General features: G+C 35.5%; 6 protein-coding genes and 2 long non-coding RNA genes across 20 annotated transcripts; 7 read left to right on the forward strand and 1 right to left on the reverse strand.

The window, feature by feature from the left end:
* The first annotated feature begins 304 nt into the window (after positions 1-304).
* LOC105958947 (uncharacterized) lies at positions 305-3,357 on the forward strand. The gene is made up of 3 exons (XR_016029518.1): positions 305-920; positions 2,748-2,845; positions 3,055-3,357. It is a non-coding gene; the product is annotated as an uncharacterized LOC105958947 (long non-coding RNA).
* Positions 3,358-3,798: 441 nt separating this feature from the next.
* LOC105958826 (histone H3.3) lies at positions 3,799-4,571 on the reverse strand. The gene is made up of 2 exons (XM_088812993.1): positions 4,301-4,571; positions 3,799-4,205 (listed from the first exon to the last, which is right to left on the reverse strand). The coding sequence occupies exons 1-2, from the start codon at positions 4,447-4,449 to the stop codon at positions 3,944-3,946; spliced, it is 411 nt and encodes a 136-aa protein (XP_088669119.1). The 5' UTR covers positions 4,450-4,571; the 3' UTR covers positions 3,799-3,943.
* A 1,112-nt stretch (positions 4,572-5,683) lies between these two features.
* LOC148765518 (uncharacterized) lies at positions 5,684-7,538 on the forward strand. 7 transcript variants are annotated; one of them, XR_016029681.1, is made up of 7 exons: positions 5,711-5,805; positions 6,006-6,058; positions 6,152-6,220; positions 6,299-6,468; positions 6,757-6,845; positions 6,994-7,105; positions 7,211-7,538. It is a non-coding gene; the product is annotated as an uncharacterized LOC148765518 (long non-coding RNA). The 7 variants fall into 7 exon arrangements; XR_016029682.1 differs by having other exon boundaries at positions 5,712-5,805; positions 6,333-6,468; XR_016029680.1 differs by lacking the exon at positions 6,006-6,058 and having other exon boundaries at positions 5,684-5,805.
* Positions 7,539-9,222: 1,684 nt separating this feature from the next.
* Positions 9,223-12,140, forward strand: BPC6 (basic pentacysteine 6). Of its 3 annotated transcripts, none has more exons than XM_088813489.1 (3): positions 9,223-9,555; positions 10,494-10,748; positions 10,855-12,140. In XM_088813489.1, exons 2-3 carry the CDS (start codon positions 10,695-10,697, stop codon positions 11,854-11,856), a joined length of 1,056 nt encoding a protein of 351 aa, XP_088669615.1. In that variant the 5' UTR covers positions 9,223-9,555; positions 10,494-10,694; the 3' UTR covers positions 11,857-12,140. The 3 variants fall into 3 exon arrangements, with proteins under 3 accessions (XP_088669615.1, XP_088669617.1, XP_088669618.1); XM_088813491.1 differs by having other exon boundaries at positions 9,223-9,390; XM_088813492.1 differs by having other exon boundaries at positions 9,225-9,333.
* Positions 12,141-12,924: 784 nt separating this feature from the next.
* Positions 12,925-14,929, forward strand: LOC105959566 (bZIP transcription factor 30). Its single transcript, XM_012983703.2, has 4 exons — positions 12,925-14,076; positions 14,147-14,279; positions 14,379-14,463; positions 14,561-14,929. The coding sequence occupies exons 1-4, from the start codon at positions 13,364-13,366 to the stop codon at positions 14,773-14,775; spliced, it is 1,146 nt and encodes a 381-aa protein (XP_012839157.2). The 5' UTR covers positions 12,925-13,363; the 3' UTR covers positions 14,776-14,929.
* A 1,090-nt stretch (positions 14,930-16,019) lies between these two features.
* On the forward strand, positions 16,020-19,236 carry LOC105959567 (uncharacterized). Its single transcript, XM_088812994.1, has 4 exons — positions 16,020-16,313; positions 17,310-17,642; positions 17,743-18,724; positions 18,961-19,236. Exons 1-4 carry the CDS (start codon positions 16,239-16,241, stop codon positions 18,978-18,980), a joined length of 1,410 nt encoding a protein of 469 aa, XP_088669120.1. The 5' UTR covers positions 16,020-16,238; the 3' UTR covers positions 18,981-19,236.
* Positions 19,237-19,483: 247 nt separating this feature from the next.
* On the forward strand, positions 19,484-22,419 carry LOC105959569 (Pentatricopeptide repeat (PPR) superfamily protein). Of its 5 annotated transcripts, none has more exons than XR_016029519.1 (4): positions 19,484-19,693; positions 19,857-21,282; positions 21,353-22,132; positions 22,220-22,419. XR_016029519.1 is itself a non-coding variant. In XM_012983707.2 (3 exons), the coding sequence occupies exon 2, from the start codon at positions 19,998-20,000 to the stop codon at positions 22,116-22,118; it is 2,121 nt and encodes a 706-aa protein (XP_012839161.2). In that variant the 5' UTR covers positions 19,484-19,693; positions 19,857-19,997; the 3' UTR covers positions 22,119-22,132; positions 22,220-22,303. The 5 variants fall into 5 exon arrangements, 3 of the variants coding, with proteins under 3 accessions (XP_012839161.2, XP_088669121.1, XP_012839160.2); XR_016029520.1 differs by having other exon boundaries at positions 21,353-22,122; XM_012983707.2 differs by having other exon boundaries at positions 19,857-22,132; positions 22,220-22,303.
* Positions 22,420-22,527: 108 nt separating this feature from the next.
* Positions 22,528-25,360, forward strand: LOC105959570 (zinc finger CCCH domain-containing protein 6). The gene is made up of 4 exons (XM_012983708.2): positions 22,528-22,930; positions 23,879-24,076; positions 24,160-24,284; positions 24,399-25,360. The coding sequence occupies exons 1-4, from the start codon at positions 22,871-22,873 to the stop codon at positions 25,216-25,218; spliced, it is 1,203 nt and encodes a 400-aa protein (XP_012839162.2). The 5' UTR covers positions 22,528-22,870; the 3' UTR covers positions 25,219-25,360.
* The last annotated feature ends 142 nt before the right edge of the window (positions 25,361-25,502 follow it).

Below are 25,502 nucleotides of genomic sequence, written 5' to 3' on the forward strand. Positions count from 1 at the left end.
TTATAGGAAAAATTGGGGGGGGGGGGGGGGGGGGGGGGAAATTCAAAAAAATTCAAAAAAAAATAAATAACGGCCGGTTCACCCGGGCCGGTTCACCGGCCGTTATTCACCGGGTGAACCGGCCGTTATTCACTTTTTTTTGAATTTTTTTGATTTTTTTTTTTTTTTTTTTTAATTCGGGTGAACCGCCGGGCCGGCCCGGCGGTTCACGGTTCACCAAAAAAATTCAAAAAAATTCAAAAAAATTCAAAAAAATTCAAAAAAAAATAAATAAAAATTCAAAAAAAAATAAATAACGGCCGGTTCACCCGGGCCGGTTCACCGGGTGAACCGGCCGTTATTCACCGGGTGAACCGGCCGTTATTCACTTTTTTTTGAATTTTTTTGATTTTTTTTTTTTTTTTTTTTTTAATTCGGGTGAACCGCCGGGCCGGCCCGGCGGTTCACGGTTCACCAAATCTAAGAACCGGGTCCGTCCCGGGTAGGACGGGCCGGTTCACGGTTCCGGGCCGGTTCACACGGTCAACGGGTCGGTTTGGGCCGTCAACGGGCCGGTTCGGGCCGGTTCCGGGCCCAAAACCGGCCCGTGGCCGTGTCTACCTGGTCCCTGGTTCTTTCAGGATTGACTGGGCTTGCAGCTGCTGGTACTGTCATAGCGAGGATACATCCTGTCTACCCGATCACATTCGGCATCATTGCAGCAGTGTTATTCAGCTCTTCCGATACAATTGCAAGGCTCAATTTGGTTCAGCGTGCCGTTACTACCGGCTCGGAGATTTATATAGCTGCACTACCGTGTTTGACTTGCATCACAGCTTTGCTAAGGGTTTGTGGATACCCCATTCCTCAACCTCCTCCGGCATATGTACCAGCTCCGACTGGCCCAACGAATGTTTAGCATGGAAAATTTGGAATTTGAGGTGTAATTTTAATTCTGCTCTTTCTTCAATTCTGACCTTTGGTTTTGACTCTGTTTGTGTTTCTCTATATTTTGCGTTGGTAAAAGACATGGTATTAAAAACAAAGCGCTTTGCTTCGTTTCCCATTTCGGGTTTTGACTCTTCTGTTTCCGAAGTGTTTCGTAGAATTTTTCTATACTGACATTTTTTGTGCGGTTATTCTTTGATATATTTGCAATTTTGGTGGTTGGTGATTATCCTATTAGTATTTATGAATTTCTGTTTTAGCTGAAATTTAGCTTGAGTTTGTATTACAGATTTGACAATACAGCTGCCTTAAGCGTTTTCTGAGTTGATCATATCTGTCGTGATGGTCTGTGTTAGTGAATTGTGTTAGTGAATTGTTCGAATTAAGAAGCATTAGATTTATTGATATTTTAGACTGGGAAATTATTGTTTAATGTATGTTAGAGTAAGTAAGAAGGATAAATAGAAGATTATGTGTTTGATTAACTATACGGGTTGTGTTTTTGTCGTAAAGACATTAAATAGGTGTTGTTTGATCACGCTAAGCTGTTTAGCTTCATCAATGTGACCTAATAAATCTAATTGATTTCGATTTGGTTTGTACAGTTGTCGATCTAAACTGTCTATAAATAATTATGTTTGCACGAATGAGTTAAGAACTTGAATTTTGGTGTTACGTGATGGTGTTGTCCAAACTTCTGACTCTTTTGTTTATGTGCTCAAATTTTCAATGCATCTCTCGACAAACTTTCTACTTGTCGCTTTAGTAATTTAATCTCAAATCCTCGTTACAATCTACCTGTAGATTGTCTGTTTGCTACTTTTGAAGTACGTTTATATCTCGTAAACCTTATCTGGTTAATATTTCTCATGGATCAGTAGCGTATGAGAAATAACTATTGCTACTTCTGATGTCTTTTGCTACTCGCATATGATTTACTGGCACATTCTCTTTGTTAGGAATAACTAATGCCACATATAAGCGTCATTTTCGACAAGTAATTACTGACTTTCGGAACTTCAGTTACAAGCCTGGTTTGGGTGATCGATGCAGTCTCGATATTTTTAAGTCCCATGTTCTAGAATCTACTAGTATAAAAGTCAACATTCAAACTACTCGGTTGTTTTAACTCTCGACTTTATACAAGCATTTTTCACATCAAGATTCTATGCAACTGACCTTATTTTAGCAATTATTACAGGGTTTCTCTTTTCTATTTTCTTGTTTGATCCTAGGCATCTTTAATGGGCTACTTTTGATCATCCTTCTGGACTCTTTCGCATAAAGGGTCTCTATGATGGGCTTCAATTTTTCATTTTCCCCTTTGTTTCTGGACATCTATACTGAATTATGCAACATCTATTACTGAATTATGCATTATATCTTAAATGTCATATTTTCAGCCATTATTATTACGAAGAAAGGTTGCAAATTTTTCGAGCCATTCTGATCTTCGCGTTTGTTTCAAAACATCCCATGCCAAACGTTTTGAACGAAAAACTCATGTTTACATTACATTTGTTTTACGAAAAAAAGAATCACCATATTTAAACCGAATTCTGCTTTTCATCTTCGTGCTGCTTCTCACAAAATCTGCTGCCATGGTTCCCTTGATTTATCATTCCCATGTATAGAGAAACCTCGCTGCGATTCTGATTTGAACATGTTTAAGTTATTTATTTCCATATTTTTTACAACATATGCTTTTCATCTTCGTGTTACTTTGAGGAAAATCGTATTCTATTATGTACCTTTACTTGTACCGATTTCTTAAAATGTGTTGTTTTCATCATGATTCTGTTTTTTTTTTTTCTTTTCAGAAACTATGAAATGGTATGGCTTTTATGTTACTTTGTGAATTGAAGAAGTAAACGGGAAACCAACTCCAGATTTGGGTGGCTTTGTCGTTGTTACAAAGGTACAATACCTAGCGTTACATACTTTGTGATTACCTGATTACACCCAAACAGAAAAAATAATAATTTACGAAACTTTATGAATCTTATTGACCTGAAACTAATATTGCATAATGTGCATATGTATATAAAGGCTTCATTTTAGTGTTATTACTCTCTATGTGTTGATCGAAATTTCTAATTTTTTTCATAATCATTAAAATAAAAATAGGAAAATTGAGGTTTTCGGCCCGGGTACGCATGATTTGCACTACTAGCCAGCCTACTTCGATTACCTGGGGAAGAATTGTATTTATGATGATGAACTTGTTACTGAATCATGGACATCATCATCTTTCAAATTATTGAGATCTTCCATCCAGTTACAATTTTTGTTGTTGAATCTTTGGGATACATACAACAATGTTTCTTCATGTACAGATTGTATCAATGCTCGCGTGACAGATAAATGTTGTATGTATCAAGTTTTACAACTTTTGATTCGACCTATCAATTATGTGCATTATGTTTCAAATCAGTGTTTTTTGTTCGAATGTAGTAGTGTCCATATTTTAATTATACATATATTTCCTTTTAGCGAGTAGAATCATTTTATTTTGAAAGATACTTAAATCATGAGTTACATATATATATAAAACAAACATTTAATTTTGAAGAGGCAATAAATAGTAAATTAGATTTTATATTAGGCTAACCTTCATAAGAAATATCTTATTTATAATTAAAACCTCGTTATAAATACTGAAATGTTAAATAACTAATTCAAAGAACTACAAATTCCATGTTCTTAATTTTGCCCAATTCAAACTCTCTTAATTTTGCCCAATTCAAACTCAAAATAGTCAGAATCAAATTTGAAGTCAAAAACACATTATTAATAAACTGACATCCCTTTTAAATAATATGTTTTACGCCCAAGATAATTGATATTATCTGTGCAAGGCAAAAACAAAACTTGATTATAACAATTAATCCATTGATAATCTGTCTGTAAATTTACAGAGAAACAAAAATTCAAACAGTAGCTTCAAGCTCTACCCTCAGAGCAAAATCAAAATTAAAAAAATAAAAACATAAAACAGAAACCCTAACTAAAACACTTAAGCACGTTCGCCGCGAATGCGCCTGGCCAGTTGAATGTCTTTGGGCATGATTGTAACCCTCTTAGCGTGAATTGCGCACAGATTTGTGTCTTCAAACAGACCGACGAGGTAAGCTTCCGCCGCCTCTTGAAGGGCGAGCACGGCGTGGCTCTGGAAACGCAAATCGGTCTTGAAATCCTGTGCAATTTCACGAACCAGACGCTGGAACGGCAGCTTGCGGATCAGAAGCTCGGTGCTCTTCTGGTATTTCCTGATTTCACTGTTTTTTTTTTTTGAAACGAAGATTAATTAGAATCCGCACCCAAATTAATTGCCAAAAATCAAAATTGAAACAAAATTAGGGTTAGGGTTTACCGAAGAGCGACGGTTCCGGGACGGTAACGGTGGGGCTTCTTCACACCGCCGGTGGTTGGGGCTGATTTCCTTGCAGCCTTTGTAGCAAGCTGCTTCCTTGGGGCTTTTCCGCCGGTGGATTTACGGGCAGTCTGCTTGGTACGGGCCATTGTTTCTCGCTTCGGAAAAAAAAAAACTTTAGGCAGAGAGAAGATGAATATAATTGGAGATTTTGATTGCAACGTGCGGATTGATTAATATCGGGGCGGTTTATATAGGAAGGGGTCAAAGGTGAATCTGTTTGAATCGTGGGCCCGGTTTTTGGGCTGCAACGGCTTTATTTGGTTAAAAAAGGGTAATTTTCAAAGAAGGTCTGGATCCGCGACATTCTTTGTAACGCTTCCTATTGGTTGATAATTCAAATGAAGGGCTGTGATTGGTTGTCTGTGGTCGACGCGGATTGTGAACGATTTTTGTGCTTCTTTTGTGTCTATAATTTGGCTGTTTTGTTTCTTCGCGACTCTCTGAGTTACTACACGAGTTGGGGGTTGGCTTGTAACGTTATTTAATTAATATTTTATTTTATAAGGATTACAATTAAATTTTCATAATTTTTAGGCATATTTCAAAATATGCCAAAAATGTTATAGAATTAGAGTAAAAAATGAAAAATAATATTGTAATATAAATTGATTGAATTTTGAAAAAAAACATATATAATGATCACTAATAGACTATTGAACATTTGAAACAATGTTTTCTTAGAGCATCTACAAGAGATGTAGTACTATATGCAAAATTTTAGCGTATTTTACAAATATTGATGAAAAATTGAGCTCCAGCAGATGTTTTATATTATACAACACTTGGTATATTTTAAATTTCGCTCTTCAAATTTGCAAAGACCAAAATGGTGAAATGACAAAAATATAATAATTACATATAAAAAAAACATTTTGAAATGAGTAGTGATTTTAAAGTGATGTGCTAAAATATAAACAACCAACGCTGAAGTGAATCAGAGAAAAGTGATGTGCTAAAATATAAACAACCAACGCTGAAGTGAATTAGAAAAAAGTGATGTGCTAAATTACTGTTTATTGTATATAATTTAATAAAAATAATAAATTTTAGAATAGTTGCGGGGAGTTGTTATTGTGTAAGAAAACTTTGCATGATGTATACATAATAGATAGTGAATATTACTTTTAATTCATAAGATTGATAAATAAGTTGATGTCCCACTACAACAAAAAGTACATGTTGGGACACTTTTTTTGGGATATTATTTAGTAAATGTCCCATAAAATAGATGTTAGGACATTCCCTATGATGTATCCCGAAAATGAAAGTTAAAGGGACACTTCAAAATAAAATACATTTTTTTTGAGAAAAAAAAATAATAAATATTAAAAACTTATATTCACACAGTTTGAGTTCTTACCCTAAACCCGTTTGGGTCTTCTCTAACTTCACAAATTATCAGCCAAACTCAACTTCTCTTCGACGGCATTCCGTGATCTGAGGTAAATCTCTCTCTCTCTCTCGCTCTCTCTCGCTCGCTCTCTCGTCCCTCTCCTCTTCCATTTCAATTTTTACTCTTAATTCAGTTATTTGGATCCTAATTCTAAATCAGAAACGAAGCGTCTGCGATTTAATCAATTTAGGCATATCAATTTTTTTTCAATTTTAATTCTTCCTAATCATTACGAAAATTTTGTTGTAGTGTGTGTGCCGCTTGAAATTGTGTCTGCTTTCAATTTCTTGTAGTTTCCAATGGTAATGTTTCAATTTTGCGTAGTCAAGGGTTTAGTTGGTAGCTTTGTTTCAACTGTTATCTTATGTGGGCTCTCTGCATTTCTTTTATAACAGATGAAATTGAAGTCCTATGACTGTTCATAAAGGGGAAGGCTCGAGGGAGAGTTATCTACTTATGGAGTGGTAACTTAATTTTTAAATGATGAATTATATATTACATTACAGTTTAAGATAATCAATGATGAATACAAATTGTTATAGGCAGAGACTTTTATGGCTTTCATCATTCAAACAGGGCCATGATGGGAAATAGGGGCAGATTTATCTCTCTTTTCATTTTGTTTGTCAAACCTAAGTACAATTCCAGCCACCACCAGTAAAATAAGCAAACAAAACAAATTGGAAAGTCATTTTCAAGAGTTCCATTACTGGTATTTTTTTTTTCCTTTAATCCCTTTGCTTATGATAATAGTATTACTATGTGAGATTTCAGAATATTCATGGCAAACTAAAATTATTAGCAAATCACATAATCTTATAGAGAAATTGAAGGACTTTCTACGTTTTACCTAATTTAATATTAACTTTGTTTCTTCTTAGTACCTAACGGATCTACTTGCATCTAGCACGAAGTAATAAACTTGCATTTAGTATTCAAGTATATTGTTATATTTATAGTTCTTCATATTTAGTTGTTACATCATAACATCTATTTCCAGCTTTCCAACGAATTTACTTGAAGGAGTCGAATGAAGGGACGAAACAGAGGGTGTTGATTTAGCACACTGTGGGAAGAAAACAAACTTTGGTAATTGCTCATTTTTCTCCAAAAAATCTTCTAGAGTAATATTTTGCCTCTTCTAGTTTATATCTTATTCTATGTTAACTGTTTTTCTTTCTTTTACATACTTAATTTTCTAATCATTCGAAGTGTGATTTTTTTCCAACTTCTGCAGATTTGTGTTTGGTGTTGGCGTCATATTACGAAAATGGTTAAGAAAGATGAAATTGAATGCATCTTCTTACAACAAGGATATAGGATTCTTGGAATGATGGCAAAATATGAAAGTAAGTACAAGTGATTTTAAATGTATACCTTAAGGAAACTTTTTGTCTTTTAACAAGTTTAGTGTATTGTACTTTCTAATTGTCCTATGTGTGATATTGTAACAGACTGATTTTAAAGATTAGAATATGGAGAAAAAGCTAGACTCACGAGGGAAGAGCAAACCTTGAAAGGAAGAAAACAACTTGGCAATGTGCGAGTAGTTATCCGGACGACTCTTGTATTAGTTGTGAGCGAGTTATCCACATGACTCTTGTATATGTTGTAGGTTGCAACTGAATATTAGTTGTTATTTTGTTGCCATCTCATCAGACTAAATGTAATTGACTGGGAATTTTAATGATTTTATTTGAGAACATGAATTATGTTCTACTATCACTATATATGTAATATTGGTGGATTTGTGCTTTGATTATAAGGTTGTTGGATCAATAATTGTCATTTTATTTTTGTTTATAAATGTCCTAATATAATATTTTATAGGACACTTGATTTTATCATTAGTTTTAGATTGACATTTACAAGTGTCCTAATATAAATTTTTGAGACGCATGTAAATATCGCATATATGTTTGAAGGCACAAATAAGTGTCCCCAAAAAGTTAATTAGTATATACGTAATTTAGATTTTGGGACACTTATTTGTATCTTGTAAGCAGGTCAATAAGACGTATTTAAGTGACCCAATAAGGTATGATATAGGGACATTTTAAGTGTCCCCAACTTAATGCGACACACATACATGCGACACTTATAATAATTGCCCCAAAAACTCTAAATGTCCCAATAAACACCATATTGGGACACTTTCCTGTGTCTCGATAGGGACTTTTTGTTGTAGTGTCCACACAAGAACAATGATACATGTAATAAGTTTATCCAAACAAATTTATTTACATACTTTAAAGAACAAGATTATTAATAATAAAAAAAAAAAAAAAAAAAGAGACTACGTAGAACAAAATAGCAACAATATAAAAATACGTCTAATCTAATTAGTTCTTTAAAATTAACATAAAATCATTAAAAAAAATTAAAGAACATATATATAGATGATATATTGTAATTAACTAATTATTAAATATGTTCCTAAATTCAATTTATATGAACAAAAAAAATCTAAATGATTATTTGTATAAATTAATATTTCGTATAATTTTATAAGCTATATTTTTATTGGTTGCAAATATTATTTTTAAATTATAAAATTAATAAATTTATAAATGATTACTTTTCCAATAATTTATAAAAACAAGATAAATTATAATAAATACTGTCCAAAGAAAGTATTGCTGGGCTTTTATGATGTCAATTGATCCAAACCACCAAAAGAAAGGTGGAAAAATATTTAAAACCTTATTGGGCCGGCCTTCTTATTATTTAAAATATCTATGATCATATTATTTAATTTAGTGCAGCTCAAGAGATTATTCACATTTATTTCATATGAGGATTCAATTGTATGACTAATTATTATCGTTCTTGAGTATATAATCATCCAACCATTCATCCAAATTGTTAAAAATAATAAATAATGTAAAATATACAGTTTTCATTCCTCAAGTTTGCATTGATTTCACATTTGATCCCCAATGTCCTGATATTTAAAAAAATCAACACTTTTAGTCATGTTCCGGCTAATTTTCTGTTAGTATTAACGGAATGAAGCTTGTGCCGATCACTGCCTTAACTGAAGAATTAACGGTAAATTGACCAAAAGTGTTAAATTACTATAACATAAGGGACAAAATGTATTTTTTGTGAATATGCGGACCAAATGTAGAATTGGTGTAAACTTGAGGGGTGTAATTATTGTGTAGTAAAAATAGGGAAAGGATAGCCAAACAGAAGTCACCGCTAGAAAAAGGTAAAAAAAAAAAAAAAAAAAAAAAGAAAAGAAGAATTAAAAAAGAAATAATGACGTGGCAGTAAGCAACTCTATTTAAAAGAAGAAAACACTAACGTCACTCAACTTGCCGTCACACATCCCTAGGATCTTCCACATCGTACGGCTCAGGACATGACCTTCACATTCATTCCGTCACCGACACTACAAACTTAAATTCCCCCGTTTTCCCACTATCCCATTAATAAACACACTGATAGTCACCCTTCTTTTACAGCTCCAGAAATTCATTGTAAATAAAAAAAGGATGACAAGGAAAAAAGAAAACAGAAAAAGACAAGCGAAAAGATGGTGTAATAAAATGGCGATGAATTGGGTACTGAGGTAAAAAAATTAATCCCCAAGAAGAGAGAGAGAGAAGAGAGAGAGAGAGAAGAAAAGGTGTGCTTTGTGGGTAATCAATCGTACATACTAGTTCAATGAGTTTGAGCAGATATTCTTGCATAACACATATATTTTCTCCATTTTCCGTTTCATTTCTTACTTCCCTATTGTTAGGGTTTTGACTCTCCGGAACTTCAAAATTTCTCCCCCAATTCTTATCTAGTAAGCTCTTCACTTATTTCTTCAACTATGTTAGCTTATAATTTTGTGATCATTTGTTCATTCTAGAAATTGGAGCTGTTTTTGTCGAATTTCTTACTTACTTTGAGTTTCTGGATACTGAATTTTCGGTGTGCGGTCTTCCTTTGATCGATTTGCAATTTTGGTGGGGTTGGGTTCGCACAATTGCCCACTGGGTTGGTTAATTTAAAGATGCAATTTTTTATTTTTATTTTACAGTTCATTTGGTGTTTTTTATCCCGTTAGTTCTTCTGAATTTTGACTTTTGCTGAAATTGAGGTTGGGTTTGTTTGACTGAGTTGATGTCTGCATAAAGACAAGTAGTACTAGGGGTGGATGCAGCTGCCTTGGTTGTTTTCTCAGTTGATATTATCCTTCTGTGTTAGTGAATTGTTCAGATTACGAAGCACTTGAAGTAGGCTTTATTTTATACTTAGAATGTACCTATATAAGCAGTAGATTTGTTTGCTCGTGCGGTTTAGCTTCGTAAATGTGATCCAATACATCTAATTCATTTCGTTTTTAGTTGTACGATTGCGGATACGTATAATTATGTTTCGTCTTGACCTCCAAAATATTTGGTGAACTTTTATTTGGCAAACATGCAGAGAGTTTCCCGAGAATGAGTTGAGAACTTGAATTTAGTATAAATTTCGTTTTCCGTATGTAAGTTTTATTGCACTAGCTTCAACAAACATTTTTTAATGTTAATGGCCTTCAAATTAGTTAATTTGGCTTGTGTTGTGACATCATAGTCTAGACTTTTATTGTTTAGATTACGTACTCAATATAGCATATGGTGATAGTAATTGTTCAATGTATGTCTCGTTCTCGAATAATTGTTAAAGTCTTCTCTAGATTGTCGAATTGGTGGCATTGTAGTAAATTTATTTCTCATGAATTAGTCGTTTCCTTTGCAGGGGAAGGTTCTTCTTCTGCTACCCTCGTATGATTTTGCTTGCACATTCTCCTTGTTCTGAATAGCTACTGCTGAATATATGCACAAAAACCGACCTTAGATGTAATTCCGGTCTTTCAGAATATCTGTCGCATGTTCTAGAATCTTCCAGTATAAAAGTCAACATTCAAACAAGTTGGTTGTTTTTCATTCTCGATCCTAGATGGACGATAGTGGGCATCGAGAAAATGGGAGGCATAAACCACCGCAGGGTCAGGTAAACTACTTATAAACTTATTTATCCTTGAAAATCTCAAGTAATGATTAAACTTATTACACGAGGATTTTTTTCACATCAAGATTTCCGTTTCTTGTTTTGTCAGTGGTTGATGCAGCAACAGCCGTCGATGAAACAGATAATGGGCTTCATGGCAGAAAGAGACGCCGCAATCCAAGAAAGAAACCTAGCCATCTCCGAAAAGAAAACCGCCTTAGCGGAGAGGGATATGGCCATTCTGCAACGAGATTCCGCCATAGCCGAACGAAATAACGCCATAATGGAAAGAGACAACGCTATCGCCACACTCCAGTATCGCGAAAACGCCATCAATAGCAGCAACAACAACATGTCCCCGTGTCCACCTGGTTGCCAAATCCCACGTGGCGTAAAACACATGCACCACCCTCAGCAACATCAACAGCAGCAGCAGCAGCAGCACATACATCATCATCATCATCAGTCCCACATGGCAGAATCTCCCTATAACAATAATAATAATAGTAGTAATAATAATAATAATACGAGGGATAATATGCAAATCTCGGATACAGTACCGATATCGCCAGTTGCACCGGAGCCCACAAAAACACGTCGAGCAAAACGTGCGAAGGAAGCAAAACCAGCTGCTACAGCAGCACCAAGAAAGGCATCGAAGAATTCGAAAAGGGTAAAACGGGAAGAAGACAACAACCTCAACGACCTTAACAACCTTAACAAGGCAGTGTTTGGAAAGTCCCACGATATGGAGCTTGGTGGGCCCAAGCTGGACTGGAAGGATCAAGATTTGGGGTTGAACCAGGTGGCGTTCGACGAGTCGACTATGCCTGTGCCTGTTTGCTCTTGCACGGGGTTTTTGAGGCCGTGCTATAAGTGGGGTAACGGAGGGTGGCAATCTTCTTGCTGTACGACTAATTTATCAATGTATCCACTGCCAGCTGTACCGAATAAACGGCACGCGAGAGTAGGTGGGAGGAAGATGAGTGGGAGTGCGTTTAATAAGCTGATAAGCCGACTTGCTGCTGAGGGTCATGATTTGTCGAACCCCGTTGATCTTAAGGACCATTGGGCGAAGCACGGTACAAATCGCTACATCACTATCAAATAGAAAAAAGAAAAAAAAGAATACATCATTTGATGCTGTTTGGGTTACTTTGCTGAGGTAATTATTGGAAGTTGGTATGAATGTTTTAAGCTTCAGTTTGGTGATCATGCAAAAAAAGTATGATGTGTTCTTCCATTCACATATGTGTTACGTGGCACCATTAGCACTGGTAATTGGAGTTTGAATAAAGGAATGAGTAAATGCAATTTGTGTAGGTAGATGCCTGAATTATTGCATCTTATTTGCATGTAAGTGGAGATTAATTAAATTTTATTTTATTGTATCGATCTTAAGCCTTGAATTGGCAGTTGAAGGTGCATTTAAAAATCTCATTAAAAGAATTCAAGTAGTTCTACACTAATATGGTCTAAGTGGTAATTTTCAAAATATAAAAATAAAGTAATTATAGAATATTTTCGAATTATTAAATTTGTATACAGGAAGAAGAATTGTTAAAGTTGTTATGGAATTAATAATGAGATCATTATTAATTCAAGGCTAATCCACTTCCATCTACCTAATCCTAATCAGTAATCACTGTCAAAATGTGAACAAGAAAAAGGGAAAAAAGAAACAGTTATATAAATAGTATGGGCAAATTAGGGTTGCCCTGAGTTATGGTTAAATTACAAAAACCCCTTCATGTTTGAGTAATTACAGTCACCCCTCAACTATGTATTATCTTATGAAAATACCCCTCAAGAGTTAAATTTAGGGATGTTAAATTGATAAAATCGAACCGAAATTTAGGTTCGCCAACATTTCATACCGTTTACCGAACTGAATATACGATTTATTTCGGTAAATAACCGAATAACACAAATTTTACATAAAAATATTTAAAAGGAGGGGGTGGCTGTAATTACCAAAACAAGAGTAGGTTTTTTTTTCGTAATTTGACCGTATCTCAAGGTTTGGCCGTAATTTGCCCTAAATAGTATATATTTGTCTGAAAGCGTTTGTGTAATACTTGCTTGGCGCCTGCACTAAAATCGCTAACGGTAAGAATAAAACAAACAACGCTTTCGAATTACAAATCAATATATATTTATATTCCGTCATTTTTAAAGCGATCCAATGTTCTTGTCTTATTTCTTCTGATTTCTGAACGTAATCTCCGCCCCTTTTCAGCGGGAGTCCCAATTTCACCATTTGAATATCAGTCGTTTCGTGAATAAAAATGTGAGTTTGATCTCCTCTATTTTATTCATCATTCACAAGCATCTACTGCTACTCTTTCTCCCGTTAACGGAATTGTGCCCTGGGGTTTCAAATTCGTGTTTTCCTCGTCTTCAATTTTAGGTTTTCTACGAGCGATTGAGGTCCGTTCAGTTGTGGATTTTTAATTTTATTGTTTGCAGATTCGATGAATTGAAGTTTGTCTCAGATTATAAACCCCAAGGGTTTTATGGTTAATTGTGATTTATGGTAGCAGTAACTATCTCGTGATTACGATTTTGGGCAGTAATTGTGTTTAGTCAATTTTAATAGCTTCGTTCTCATTTGATTGATGTCTTCGTCTCAACCCACTTTTTTCGCGAATAATTGCTTGCCGCCATTAAGCCCTTTCCCACCCAATGAGTCTCCACTGGTTTCATCAAACTCAAATTTGAAAAACGTTTTCGTAGAGGAAACAGATGTGAGCTCACGTGGGCCCACAACCGGTCTCTCTTCTCCGAGGGAATATCCTTTTTTCGGTAATAACATTAACGGCCACCCACCTCGTAAAGGGCATCGCCGTTCTAACAGTGATGTTCCATTAGGATTCTCGGCTATGATTCAGTCTTCCCCTCAGTTAGTACCCATAGGCAGACATGAAATTCTGTGCAGTACTACAGGAAATAATAATCCCATTGGTCTGAAAAGGCAAGGAATCGATGGAGTTGGTTACGGTATTGGTAAGAAATCGGAGGGGGAGGTTGTTGACGAGCTGTTTGATGCAAACGATAAAGAAAGTTTATCGAGGCAGAATAAGAGTTCTAGGGTTGTTACATCACAATTTCGGCACTGTAGGAGTCTTTCAATGGATGGAAATTTTCGATTCGGTGACTCGTCTAGTAATCGAGTGGATCAGCTGTCACCGAGAAATTCATTGAGCGAAAACCCGGCGAAGATCGGTTTGGAATTTGGACATGGTGAATTTAGTGAGATTGAGCTGAAAAAGATTATGTCTGATGAAAGGCTAGCAGAAATCGCAGTAACCGATCCAAAACGAGCAAAGAGGTATAAAATTTATATACGTTGAATCGTTTCTCATTCGAGCTTTTCTTTATACGTTGTTTTCTTTTGTAAGGATATTAGCAAATCGACAGTCAGCTGCTCGTTCGAAAGAGAGGAAGACGCGTTATATCTCTGAATTAGAACACAAGGTGCAGACTCTGCAAACAGAGGGCACTTCGCTTTCGGCTCAAATAACTGCTGTGCAGGTGCGCGTATTTTGAGTTTTTTTTTTCTTTCTTTGTTTCACTTCACTTCTTTAAATAAATGATTTTAATGCGGCGAATGAATTTCGTCGGCCTCCTTAGAAAGAGCTTGCTGAATTAACTAATCAGAACAACGAGTTGAAATTCCGGATTCAAGCTATGGAGCAACAAGCGCATCTCCGAGACGGTATCTGATTCTTGAATATTGAATTATGTTCTTAGAGTATGGGTTTGAATTTGGATAAACAAAATATTGCTGAATGTATTTTGACTTTTCGTGGCAGCCCTGCACGAGTCATTGACCGCTGAAGTACAGCGTTTGAAGCTTGAAGATATGGAGTTTAGAGAAGAAGGTGGTAGAGCATCTAATGTTACTGCTGTACAAATGAAACATCACATGTTTCCAATGCAGAGACAACAACATAATCAAATCCAACGAATGTCGGTAACAACATCGAAAACCTCGACTACGGTTTCAGCTGCTCCAGCCTCCGCGTAGTCGAATCCTTAAGTTGGTCGATTATTTGGTAATCTACAGTATCTGGTAATGCTGATATATAATGATGTGGTTGGTTTTAGACCAGTAGTATATCATACTGCATACATAGGTTGTGTGTTTATTTTGTTGTTGTATTTATTTTAAAATTCATAAATTTGGGTTGCTTTACTTATATAGTTATATATATATAAAAAAATGAATTTATGTATTTTAGTCTTGGAATCCACGTGTCAAAAGATGCTTCCGCCGACACGTTCGGCGCGGCACATGGGACTCACATATATATGTTGTTACTGTCAAAATGGTGCGCATGCCATGTCAGTGCTGCCGGAATGGTGCACCGCTGTGATTATATTTTTGTATATTATATGGACCAATCATTGGGCCCCACTCGATAAATTACGCCACTACTGGGCTTTGTTTGGTTTCCACTTTTTCGGTGATTTACTAAATTTTTTTTAAACACATTTTTCTATTTAATTTTTTTTTTTTATAAATTATAGGACAAATTGCACTTCACCCCCTAAAAAATGTCTTTTTTGCATTTCCCCCCTCAAAATACAAAAACTAGACTTGTCGGATTTGAAATATACAACTCGGTTCACTTTGCTCCAAATGTGTATCCGGTTTAATTCTTGTCGGATTTAAGTAAATTGGAAGGGTAATTTCGTCTTTTAAGGCTTTAAATGTCATTTAACCTTTTTTCACCCTACAATACAATGATTATGAAGAGCAAAGAACAAATTTTATCGAATTTGGAAATGAATTTTAGCAATTTGGGAAGATAATTTTGTTAATTTGTGAACCGTAAGTAACTCTAAAAGGAGGATTTTCAAGTGAAAAAAGTAAAGTGACATACATATACACCCTTAATTCGGTGAGAATTATACTAGAAACACACACTTGGGACAAAGTGCATCGATTTGTATATTTTGAATGGGACAATCTCATTTTTGAATTTTGAGGGAGGAAAGTGCAATTTCCCTAAATTATAATATATTCCAGGTAAGATATTAAGTCTTCATAAATGCATGTTAGTCACCTTAGTTAATAACATGGTTTTTAATATTTAATTATACTGGAAGTTTGAAGATATAATTCATTAAATGTTTAAACATCTTGTACTTATTCATATACATTATTATTATTAATCAACGAGAAATCATTGTAAAAAGTACCCAAACAAATAATAAAAAAATAATAAATCCACCGGACTATAAATACCGGAACCCAGACCCAAAAGTGAAGTAGATTTAATGTTTGACGCTGAGTCCGCTTTTTCCCACACTGCCACTTTTATCTGTTGCAATTCAATTTCCAACAACACCCAACGAAAAAAAAAACTCTTCAATTCTACTACGAACTATATTGCTGTAGAGTGGTAGTAGTCTGTAGACAACGGAGCACAACATATTTAGAGAGAGAGTAGAGAGAGAGAGAGAGAGAGAGGCGAGGACGAAAACATGGGAAAATCAGCTGTATCGTGCTTCAGGATCATCACCTGTGCCAGTGAATCCAACGGCAACGACGATCTCCAAGTACATAGCTATCACTTCATTTTACTTAAACATGTTTGTGGATTTTCTATTGTATTGAGTTCGCGCTTCGTGGTTTGCAATCTGCATTTATCGTAAATTTTTAATTTGATTATCATTAATGCATCTGGGTTGGGTTTAGTGGCTTGATGTTTTGAATTGAATTGATTTCATCTAATTTCATGCCTTTTCCTTTTGTATGTTTTAATTCTATATGGTAGAAACATTTTGTTTAATTTTGTTACTTAACCGCGTTGATGCTCATTCTGGAATAGAATCTCTGGACTAGTGGCTTTGGATGCTAATTTGACTGTATCCTTATTTCCTTTTCCTGGATCATATCAGTTCGTTTATTGTTCTTCGTCTCAAATAGAAGCATCGATGTGATTAATTACATATACTTTTTAATGTTATGAAATGGTGTCGAAGAAAGTGTTAGATGTCAATACTGAATACTGCAAGAAGCTAAATAAAATAAATGGGAGGAAGAGGCCCATCCCATTTGATTTTTGAATGTACGAAGAATCGGATTAATTTTACTTGCAATTAGACTATGTTTGCATTTTTTTTGTTCATTGGCTTATATTATCGAAAAATATAATACTTATACCGGAAATCTGATCTAACTTTGGGGATAACAGATAATTTGACAATCGTACCTAAATAATTACTTTGCGCCGGGATTACAATTTTAAAACAATATTTAGTTTCTTATCAATGAGTGCATAATGCCAGATTGACATGTCACCATAGTTCGTAATTCCCATTTTAGACATAAAACTTCCGTTTTGGATGCTTTAGGATAGTCGTTTGGCTTGTCTAAGTTGACTGTATTCTTGATGATTTCATTTATCTTACTTTATTTCTGCTTGCGTTAGCAATGGTGGTGGTTACTTGCCACCATGCATTTGAATAAACAGACAGGATTTAGTGAAGCTATAGCTAATCTTATTACATATAGGTCGAGATTAGAGTTTTTGACTTTTAACTTATTTACAGAGTAAAGTTTCGAATGATCGGCGTGGATGGAGTTTCCGGAAGAGAACTGCTACACATAGAGTCTTGAGCAACACTGTCATATCAGAAGCACCTTCTTCTGCAAATAATCATAGCCCAGGCTCTACTTCAGCCGACTTTTCGGTGCAGCCTAGCTTGACTGTTGCCGAGAAGAACTCTGCAGTTCAATGTACGGAAGAGAAATATAAATCGTCTGCTCAAATCGAGTCAAAATTTCCAGACATTATAGTTGCAAGAGAAGATGAATGTAGAGCAGATGAAACCCTTGACGATTCCAGCATTATCCTAATCCAATCCGCCATTAGGGCATACCTGGTATGCCTCGGTACCATGCTCTGATAAATTCTCACTTTGTAAGTTATATATCGGACGCAGTTTTAACTTATATGATGCTATTTTTGTTGTGTGTTATTAGGCTCGAAGACTGTTGCTGAAGCAGAAGAAGGTAATTAATTTGCAGCATGAAACGGAGAATCTTGAATACTGTGATGGCAAAGACGGCATTTTAGTTCCAAATGATTTTCATTCCGCAGAAACATCGGAAAATGACAACAGATCGATCACTTATGACTTAACAGATTCTGGTCCGACTGAGATGAAAGAAACAAATTTGGTGTCAAGGGTTGAAGCGAACTCTCTCCTAGACAAGGACGAAACAGGAAATGGACAAGACATACCGAATTTGGAAAAGTTCTATATAGAGCAATCTGAAACTGAGGCAAAAGGGTTTTCTGAAAAGGCAAGTAATCCCGATTTTATCTATGCTCAGTCGAAATCTGCAAAATTAACAAGTGAACAAATCAAGACTCGGGATATTGGAGTGGACGACAGTTCGATTTCCAATGCTTCATCAGTTCAAATTGCTGCCTCTGAATGTGGCACTGAACTTTCCATTTCTTCTACCCTTGACTCACCAGACAGGTCAGAGGCTGGATTTAATGATCTTGAAAAGGAACCGAAAATATCAGACAAAGCTAATGAGAAGTCCAGCGTATTGTGCACTGAATTATCGCCCGAAGAATCTCCTAGAAGCATTGTGGAATCTCAAAGAACACCTTCTAGCCAGGTGTCGGTCAATCTGAAGAAAAGCAAAGGTGAAAAAACCGAGTCTGCCAATAGCAAGAATAGGTCTTCCTCAGGGGATAAAAGGCGAAATTCTTTCGGTTCACCAAAACCCGATCAAGAACCTAGAGATAGTAGTAGCAGTAATTCATTACCTAGTTACATGCAAGTAACGGAATCAGCTAAAGCCAAAGCAATATCAAATGGATTTCAGAGATCGAGCCCAGATGCGCTAGTTAAGGACATTTTCGTAAAAAAGAGACATTCTCTACCTGCAGGTACGAATGGAAGGCAGGGGTCGAACGCTAAAGGAAATGAAATCCATTCTCCTCAAGGTAACTCTTTCACCATTCCCATTTGCATTATACTCGTTAGATAATCATAGTTGCACTTGATCCGAATAAACGAGTGACACTTATCTATTGATTCCACTTGATCATGTTCAATCTCGACCTTCCTTTATATTCTACAATTGATGTTGTTCATTCACGAAAAAGATTGTTTGTGTATCTTTTACGTAATCTCGTATTAATTTCTGACATGTGTTTGCTTGTTGTTCTTCTCGATTCAGACCGGAAGTGGCGGAGGTAAAATCAAATTGTAACTTAAGCTGATGATATTGGACTGGTCCTGGACAGGGGATTGTAGGCCTGTAGCTGAACAAGAACTATATGCACTGAGTACTGCATTTTTATATTTTTTTTATATGTAAATTGCCATATTATTACTATTTATTTTATTTTGTTCTGCCCCCAACTTAATTGTAAATTGACATTTTTATCCTGTAATCGAATTATTCGTTTAATGATATGACCCTACTTGTTTTGATATTAATTTTAATTTTAATATTCCTCATTATATAAATATATATATTATAAATGTGATATTAAATTAATAGAAAAATTATTAATCTACTAAAATAAAAATAAAATTTCTATAAGGGAGTGTATAACAATACCTAAATTTATCGACAAAAATATATATTTAAAGTTTAAAAACATAACTCTTCTAGTATTTTATAAGCAAAATTACTAATTGGAGTAATCAATTTTATGTTTTTCACTATTACCACTCCATTTCCTTTATTTCTTCTTGTCCCAGATTCCAGAAACCATTTTCTTCCCCAAAGTATTTTTCTCTGCGTTTTCCACCATCTCCATTGCTACTATTTTCTCTTGTCGGTCCGCTAACTTCACCCATCTCACTGCCGTGTTAACGCCGTCCAATCAAACATATTCCTGCCTGATTACTGTTGACGATTGCCGAAATCAACGAACCTTGTCTGCAAATGCTATTTGTTTTAGGTAAAATCTTCTGTTAATACCGTCAGTTTCTTCTTTTAGTTCTATTGTTTCCATTCAATTTCGTTTTCGTTTTAGGTTATGAATATGAATTACCACTTAATTTTGTGATAGAAACACACTGGAAATTGTTCATTTAATTTCCTGCTATCTCTGTTTACATTAGGTTTTTACGCATGAAGATTGATGATTTTTATCCTATATCGACGGGAATTGGAATGTGGTCGAGAAATTGTACTTGCAGTCTGAAAGAATCTATAGTTGTACGCCTGTGACCTGGAAATTTTTCCGCCTTCCGATTAAAGCTATGCTGAACAGATTACAAATTAGGCTATGTGCTTTTCAAAAGCCACACTTATTCCCCAGTTTCATACACTGTTATACTACCGATAGTCATGGGTCAGAATCTGAAACTGAGTGGGAGAGATTGCTCAAACCTTTTGACCTCGAAATTTTACGGAAATCGCTCAATAAGATTACTCCCTTTCAGCTGAATAAATTGCTACAGCTCCCACTCGACGTGCCCACGTCAATGGAGTTGTTTCAGTGGGCTAGTGGTCAGAAGAGCTATCGTCATTCTTTCGACGTGTACTATACTCTTATTGATAAAGTCGGTACAGAGAAGGAGTTTAAGGTCATTGACAGCTTGTTACTGCAGATGAAAGCAGAAGGAATAGTTTTAAGAGAGTCAATTTTCATTATGATCATGAGGCACTACGGAAGAGCTGGTTTGCCCGGTCGAGCGACAAGTCTGCTCTTTGAAATGAGGAGTACCTTTTCATGCGAACCCACATTTAAATGTTACAACGTTGTTTTGGACGTTCTGTTAGCTGGTAACTGTCCCAAAGTAGCTCCAAATGTTATTTACGATATGTTGAGCAAGGGAATCTCCCCTACTGTTTTCACTTTTGCAACGGTAATAAAAGCTCTTTGTGCGGTGAATGAGATTGACTCCGCATGTTCCCTCCTCAGGGATATGACAAAGCACGGGTGTGCACCGAATTCAATAGTGTATCAGACACTTATACATGCACTGGCTTGTGCTAATAGAGTGAACGATGCTTGGAAGCTTTTGGAGGAGATGCTTTTTGGGGATTGTGCACCAGATGTAAATACATTCAATGACGTCATAATCGGCCTTTGTCGTGTTGATCGTGTTCTTGAAGCTGCCAAACTGGTTGATCGGATGCTTGTTCGGGGTTTCTCACCTGATGAGATAACTTACGGAAATTTGATGCAAGGCCTATGCAAAACAGGTCGAGTAGACGAAGCAAAGTTGCTGCTGAAGAAAGTGCCGAACCCCAATATTGTCATGTACAATACTTTGATCAACGGGTATATGACAAACGGTCGTTTTGAAGAAGCAAAAGCTGTATTAGACGAGAGTATGGTTAGCACTGGTTGCAAACCAGATATTTATACCTATAACATTCTAATTCATGGCCTTTGCAAGAAGGGGTTATTATCCTCCGCACATCAAGTAGTAAACGAGATATCAGTCAAGGGTACCGAGCCAAATGTGATAACCTACACCATTTTGATCGACGGTTTCTGTAAAAAAGGGCGGTTAAAGGAAGCTGAAGATATCATAGGTGAGATGTCTAATAAAGGTCTTTGCCTGAATACGGTTGGGTACAACTGTCTAATCTCTGCTTTATGCAGGGACGGACAAGTACACGAGGCACAGGAGCTGTTCCGTGATATGCCGAGTAAAGGATGTAAACCTGATGTTTTTACCTTCAATTCATTGATATATGGGCTGACCAAAGTCGACAACATGAAAGATGCCCTATGCATGTATCGAGATATGTACATGGACGGAGTCATTGCTAATACCGTGACCTACAATACGCTGATTCATGCTTTCTTGAGGAGAAGGGCAACCGAAGAAGTATTCAAGATCGTAAATGATATGCTCTTCCGAGGGTTTTCTTTGGACAAGTTTACGTACACTGGCCTTATAAAAGCACTCTGTGAAGATGGGGCTTTTGAGAAAGCTTCGGGACTCTTTGAGGAAATGTTGAGCAAGGGAACAAGTGCTAATAACCTACCGTGCAATATACTGATCAGTAGTTTATGCAGAGCTGGTAAGATAGAAAAGGCACGTGAGTTTCTCAAAGAGATGATATGCCGAGGATTAAAACCCGATGTAGTTGCGTATAACCATCTTATAAGTGGTCTGTGCAAGATGGGACGGATCGAAGAAGCTTATAACTTATTTGAGAAATTGAAGAGTGAAGGTATTTGTGCAGATGCCGTCACTTATAATATCTTGATTGGTTCGTACTGTAAAGCAGGCTTGTTTAATGAAGTGTATGCACTTTTGGATAGAGGAGTGGTCGGTGGGTTGGTACCGAGTACCGTAACGTGGCATATACTAGTTACGAATCTGTTGAAAAGGGTAACGAGGAGAGTGGAGCGTTTATAGTATCGCTAATGAAGGTCACATTCTCTGGTATAAATCAAAACTTAAGTATTTTTTTTATTTTTTTTGTTAAATAATAAGTGTATGCTTTGATTTGATGACAGGTAAAATTGTCATGTAAGAAGGAGCAATTGGCTGAATGGTTAGTCTGTTTTGAGTTGCAGAAAGACTTGAAGCAGCATGTTTGTTTTGACTTTTGAGGTATGGAAATCAATTTCAACACCAGTAATATTTTCATTTTAAGTTGTTACAGCTTAATAAATTAAAAACAAAAAAAAAAAAGAAAAAAGAAAAAGTTGTTACAGCTAATTATAAAAAAGTCAAAAACAATAAAAATAATAATAATAATAAAAAAGTCGTGACAGCTAAGCGGCCCATTGTTTTTATGATAATTAAATAAGCGGCCCATTAGGGGTCGCGGAAGGGCGTAGGTAGAATATACACCGCCCTATATAAAGTAGGAAAATAATATAATTTTATTGCATTATTATTGGCGAACTAGAGATAATAAGAATCAGAGGCGTTAGGGTTTCTTTTTGTTATTTTCTTCTTTCTGATTTTCTCTCTCTGTTCATTCATTCTATTGAAAGGCGATCAACTAAATCTGAAAAAAGATATATATAATTTTCGTTTTTATAGACTTTTTCGTGCCGGAATTTGTCGATTTGATTGTTAAAAAACGATTTGATTTTGAAGATTTATATATACGTGTACGTTTGAGAATCGGTCGAATTCAATTTATTTGATTAGTAATTATGAGAGGATCGCACAAATCAAAAAGGATTACTTGGGCTTCAGATCTTAATCTTTGTCAGGTATATTTCGTTGTGATGATCATTAATTTTCTTTAGTTTTTTGTTGGATATTTCATTAACTAATTATATAGACGATTCTAAATAAATGGTAAAGGATGTAAATTGCTAAACGTTAGGGGATTTCGATGGCGAAACTCTGGAACAGAAGCTGAATGGAAAGATCGATTATTGATGATTTTAATTATTATTATTAACTAATAAGAAATTTATATTTTAATCCGAAGACAAATTTTAATCATTATATTGTTTGATTAAATTAAAATCGGCTTGCTCCTTGCTTGTAGAAAAAAAGTATAAATTCGAGTTATTTTATTGTTAATAAATTTAATTTTTAATAAAGATGATGGAGAAAAAATTAGAACAAAACATATCAACGACTCGCCATCGTTAATCTTGAGTAAAAGACAACCAGAACTCATATCAAGTAGTTGAAAATTTGTCTTTACAAACATGCTAGAGAAGTATAAACTAAAAGCGCACTAATTTAATTTCGATTTTTTAGAGTCGTGGACACAATTTAGCATCGATATTTATCAGATTTCCATTGATTATATTTGAATTACGGCCTCCCTTTTATTGAAATGTTACACAAAATCAAGTTCGATGGAAAATCGAAAAGGATGTATTACATATGCTGAATTGTATGTTTGCTCTCGGTTTTCAATATTTGGATTCAGTCATGTAACTGATCAATGTTTTCAGTGTGTTCGTTTTATTTCTTTCGTTGTGATATTCAATTTAATTGTATTATTATGAGCTTCTCTTATAAGCTTCGAGATAATACTTTAAAGTTTATACCCTCGTTATATTGTTAATTACCGCGTTGTCTTATTTTGTCGTTATACTTTTATTTTATCTTTAATAGTGCCTCTAAACTTCCTCACTGTTTCTATTTACGAATTCAGCATATCTTGTTTTCTGATGTCCGATTCAATTTTCTTTTATCAGATAAAGCTGTTTTTGTCTGAAGAACCTCCTTCCCAAGTCGGAATCAAAACTCGAAACCATCCCCAGACACTGCCGTTTTGGCCGGGGCAATCAGTTGGTAATGAACCTAATGACAATTTGCCACCTGGCTTTGAAGGAATCCATCAGTCCGTAAAATTGTCTCAAATACCCCTGACAAAATGGAGATGCCCTCCCAGAGTAAGTCTATTTTTTCCGAAAACTTTCTATTTTGGTTACTAGGCATATATGCTTATATTTCGTCATTTGTTCGTGTTTTGCAGATTGAAATTAACAGTGAATGGCAAGTGGTTGCTGGAGAAGAAAGCAATGAAATAAAAGCCGAAAATCAACGTGAGACGAGAGTACTCGAAGCAATTTACCCTTGGCCATCAGCTATTCCTCCGAAGTACCACTCTTTACCTCTTTTATACGTTTCTTCTCTCTTTACTTATCGACTTATTTTCCATTGTTCTTTTGCAATCTATTAATGATGTTCTTCTCTTATCTTTTTCTTCCTCAGCCCTTCCGTACTAGCTGACGTGGCAAACTCAACTGCTAATGACCAAAATACCCCTCGGGTTCCCCTCACACCGATCGAAGAAGGGGATGCTTCACTGGGTACACTTCTTTCTTCTCATGCCAATGGAACAGTTCAAGATACGAAGCCTATTAAATCTATGATTGATAGTGATTTGCTCATGAAAATTCTCAGTAACCCAAAGTTGGTCGAGCAACTCGTGACTAGCAATGGCGGGCCCGCCAATGCACATACACCGTTATATAATAATAATACGCGTAATAATATACCCAGTTCCAATTTACAGAATAAACCAGCTGCTGGATTGCAAAAAGTTAGTACTAGAAATTCGGCATCTACTACTAGCCCACAGTATATTCCGAATTCGTATGATCCGACTAAAATCGGAATCAAGAGAATAGATCCTACTGCAGTGAATGGACCTTTTTACCCTTCTCCTCAAACTAGAACTGCTCTGGGAGCTCCTATGAAAAAGGACGTTAACTACTACAAGAGTCTGATTCAGCTACACGGAGGAGAAAAACGAGATGTTTTGCCACAATTTGTTCATCCGAACAATCATCAAACGATGATAAATCAACAACCTTTTAGCAACTTTTTAATGAAATCAAGAGAATCATCAAATCCAAAGATAATGACAAGACCTTGTGTGTATTTCAATACTCCCAAGGGTTGCAGGCATGGAGCTAATTGCACCTACCAACATGATACTACGTCGTACCAACATAGGCTCAATGGTTACGCTCCAGAGGTTCAAATTGCAAAAAGAGTGAAATTAGATAGGGAGATTACCGGTATTTAGTTTATTAAATAATAAAAAAAAAAAAATTGCAATGAGAATTGATCTATCTTTCTTGTACGTGTCTGTGTTTTCTTTTTCAATTCATGTAATGATTGAACCTTTATTGATTTTATTGAGATATTCTACCAAATAAATAAATAAATGAAATACAATTGTTGTGTTGATGAGTAAATTCGAGTGCTATGCTGTATCGACAGTCTTATGGGTAGACGAATTGAACGACAAATCAATTTCGAGTCACAATTAACTGTAAATTAAATAAAACACTAATTGAGTTTGAACTT

This window comes from Erythranthe guttata, chromosome 14, assembly GCF_056151865.1.
Source record: "Erythranthe guttata isolate IM_541 chromosome 14, IM_541, whole genome shotgun sequence".
Classification (NCBI taxonomy): domain Eukaryota; kingdom Viridiplantae; phylum Streptophyta; class Magnoliopsida; order Lamiales; family Phrymaceae; genus Erythranthe; species Erythranthe guttata.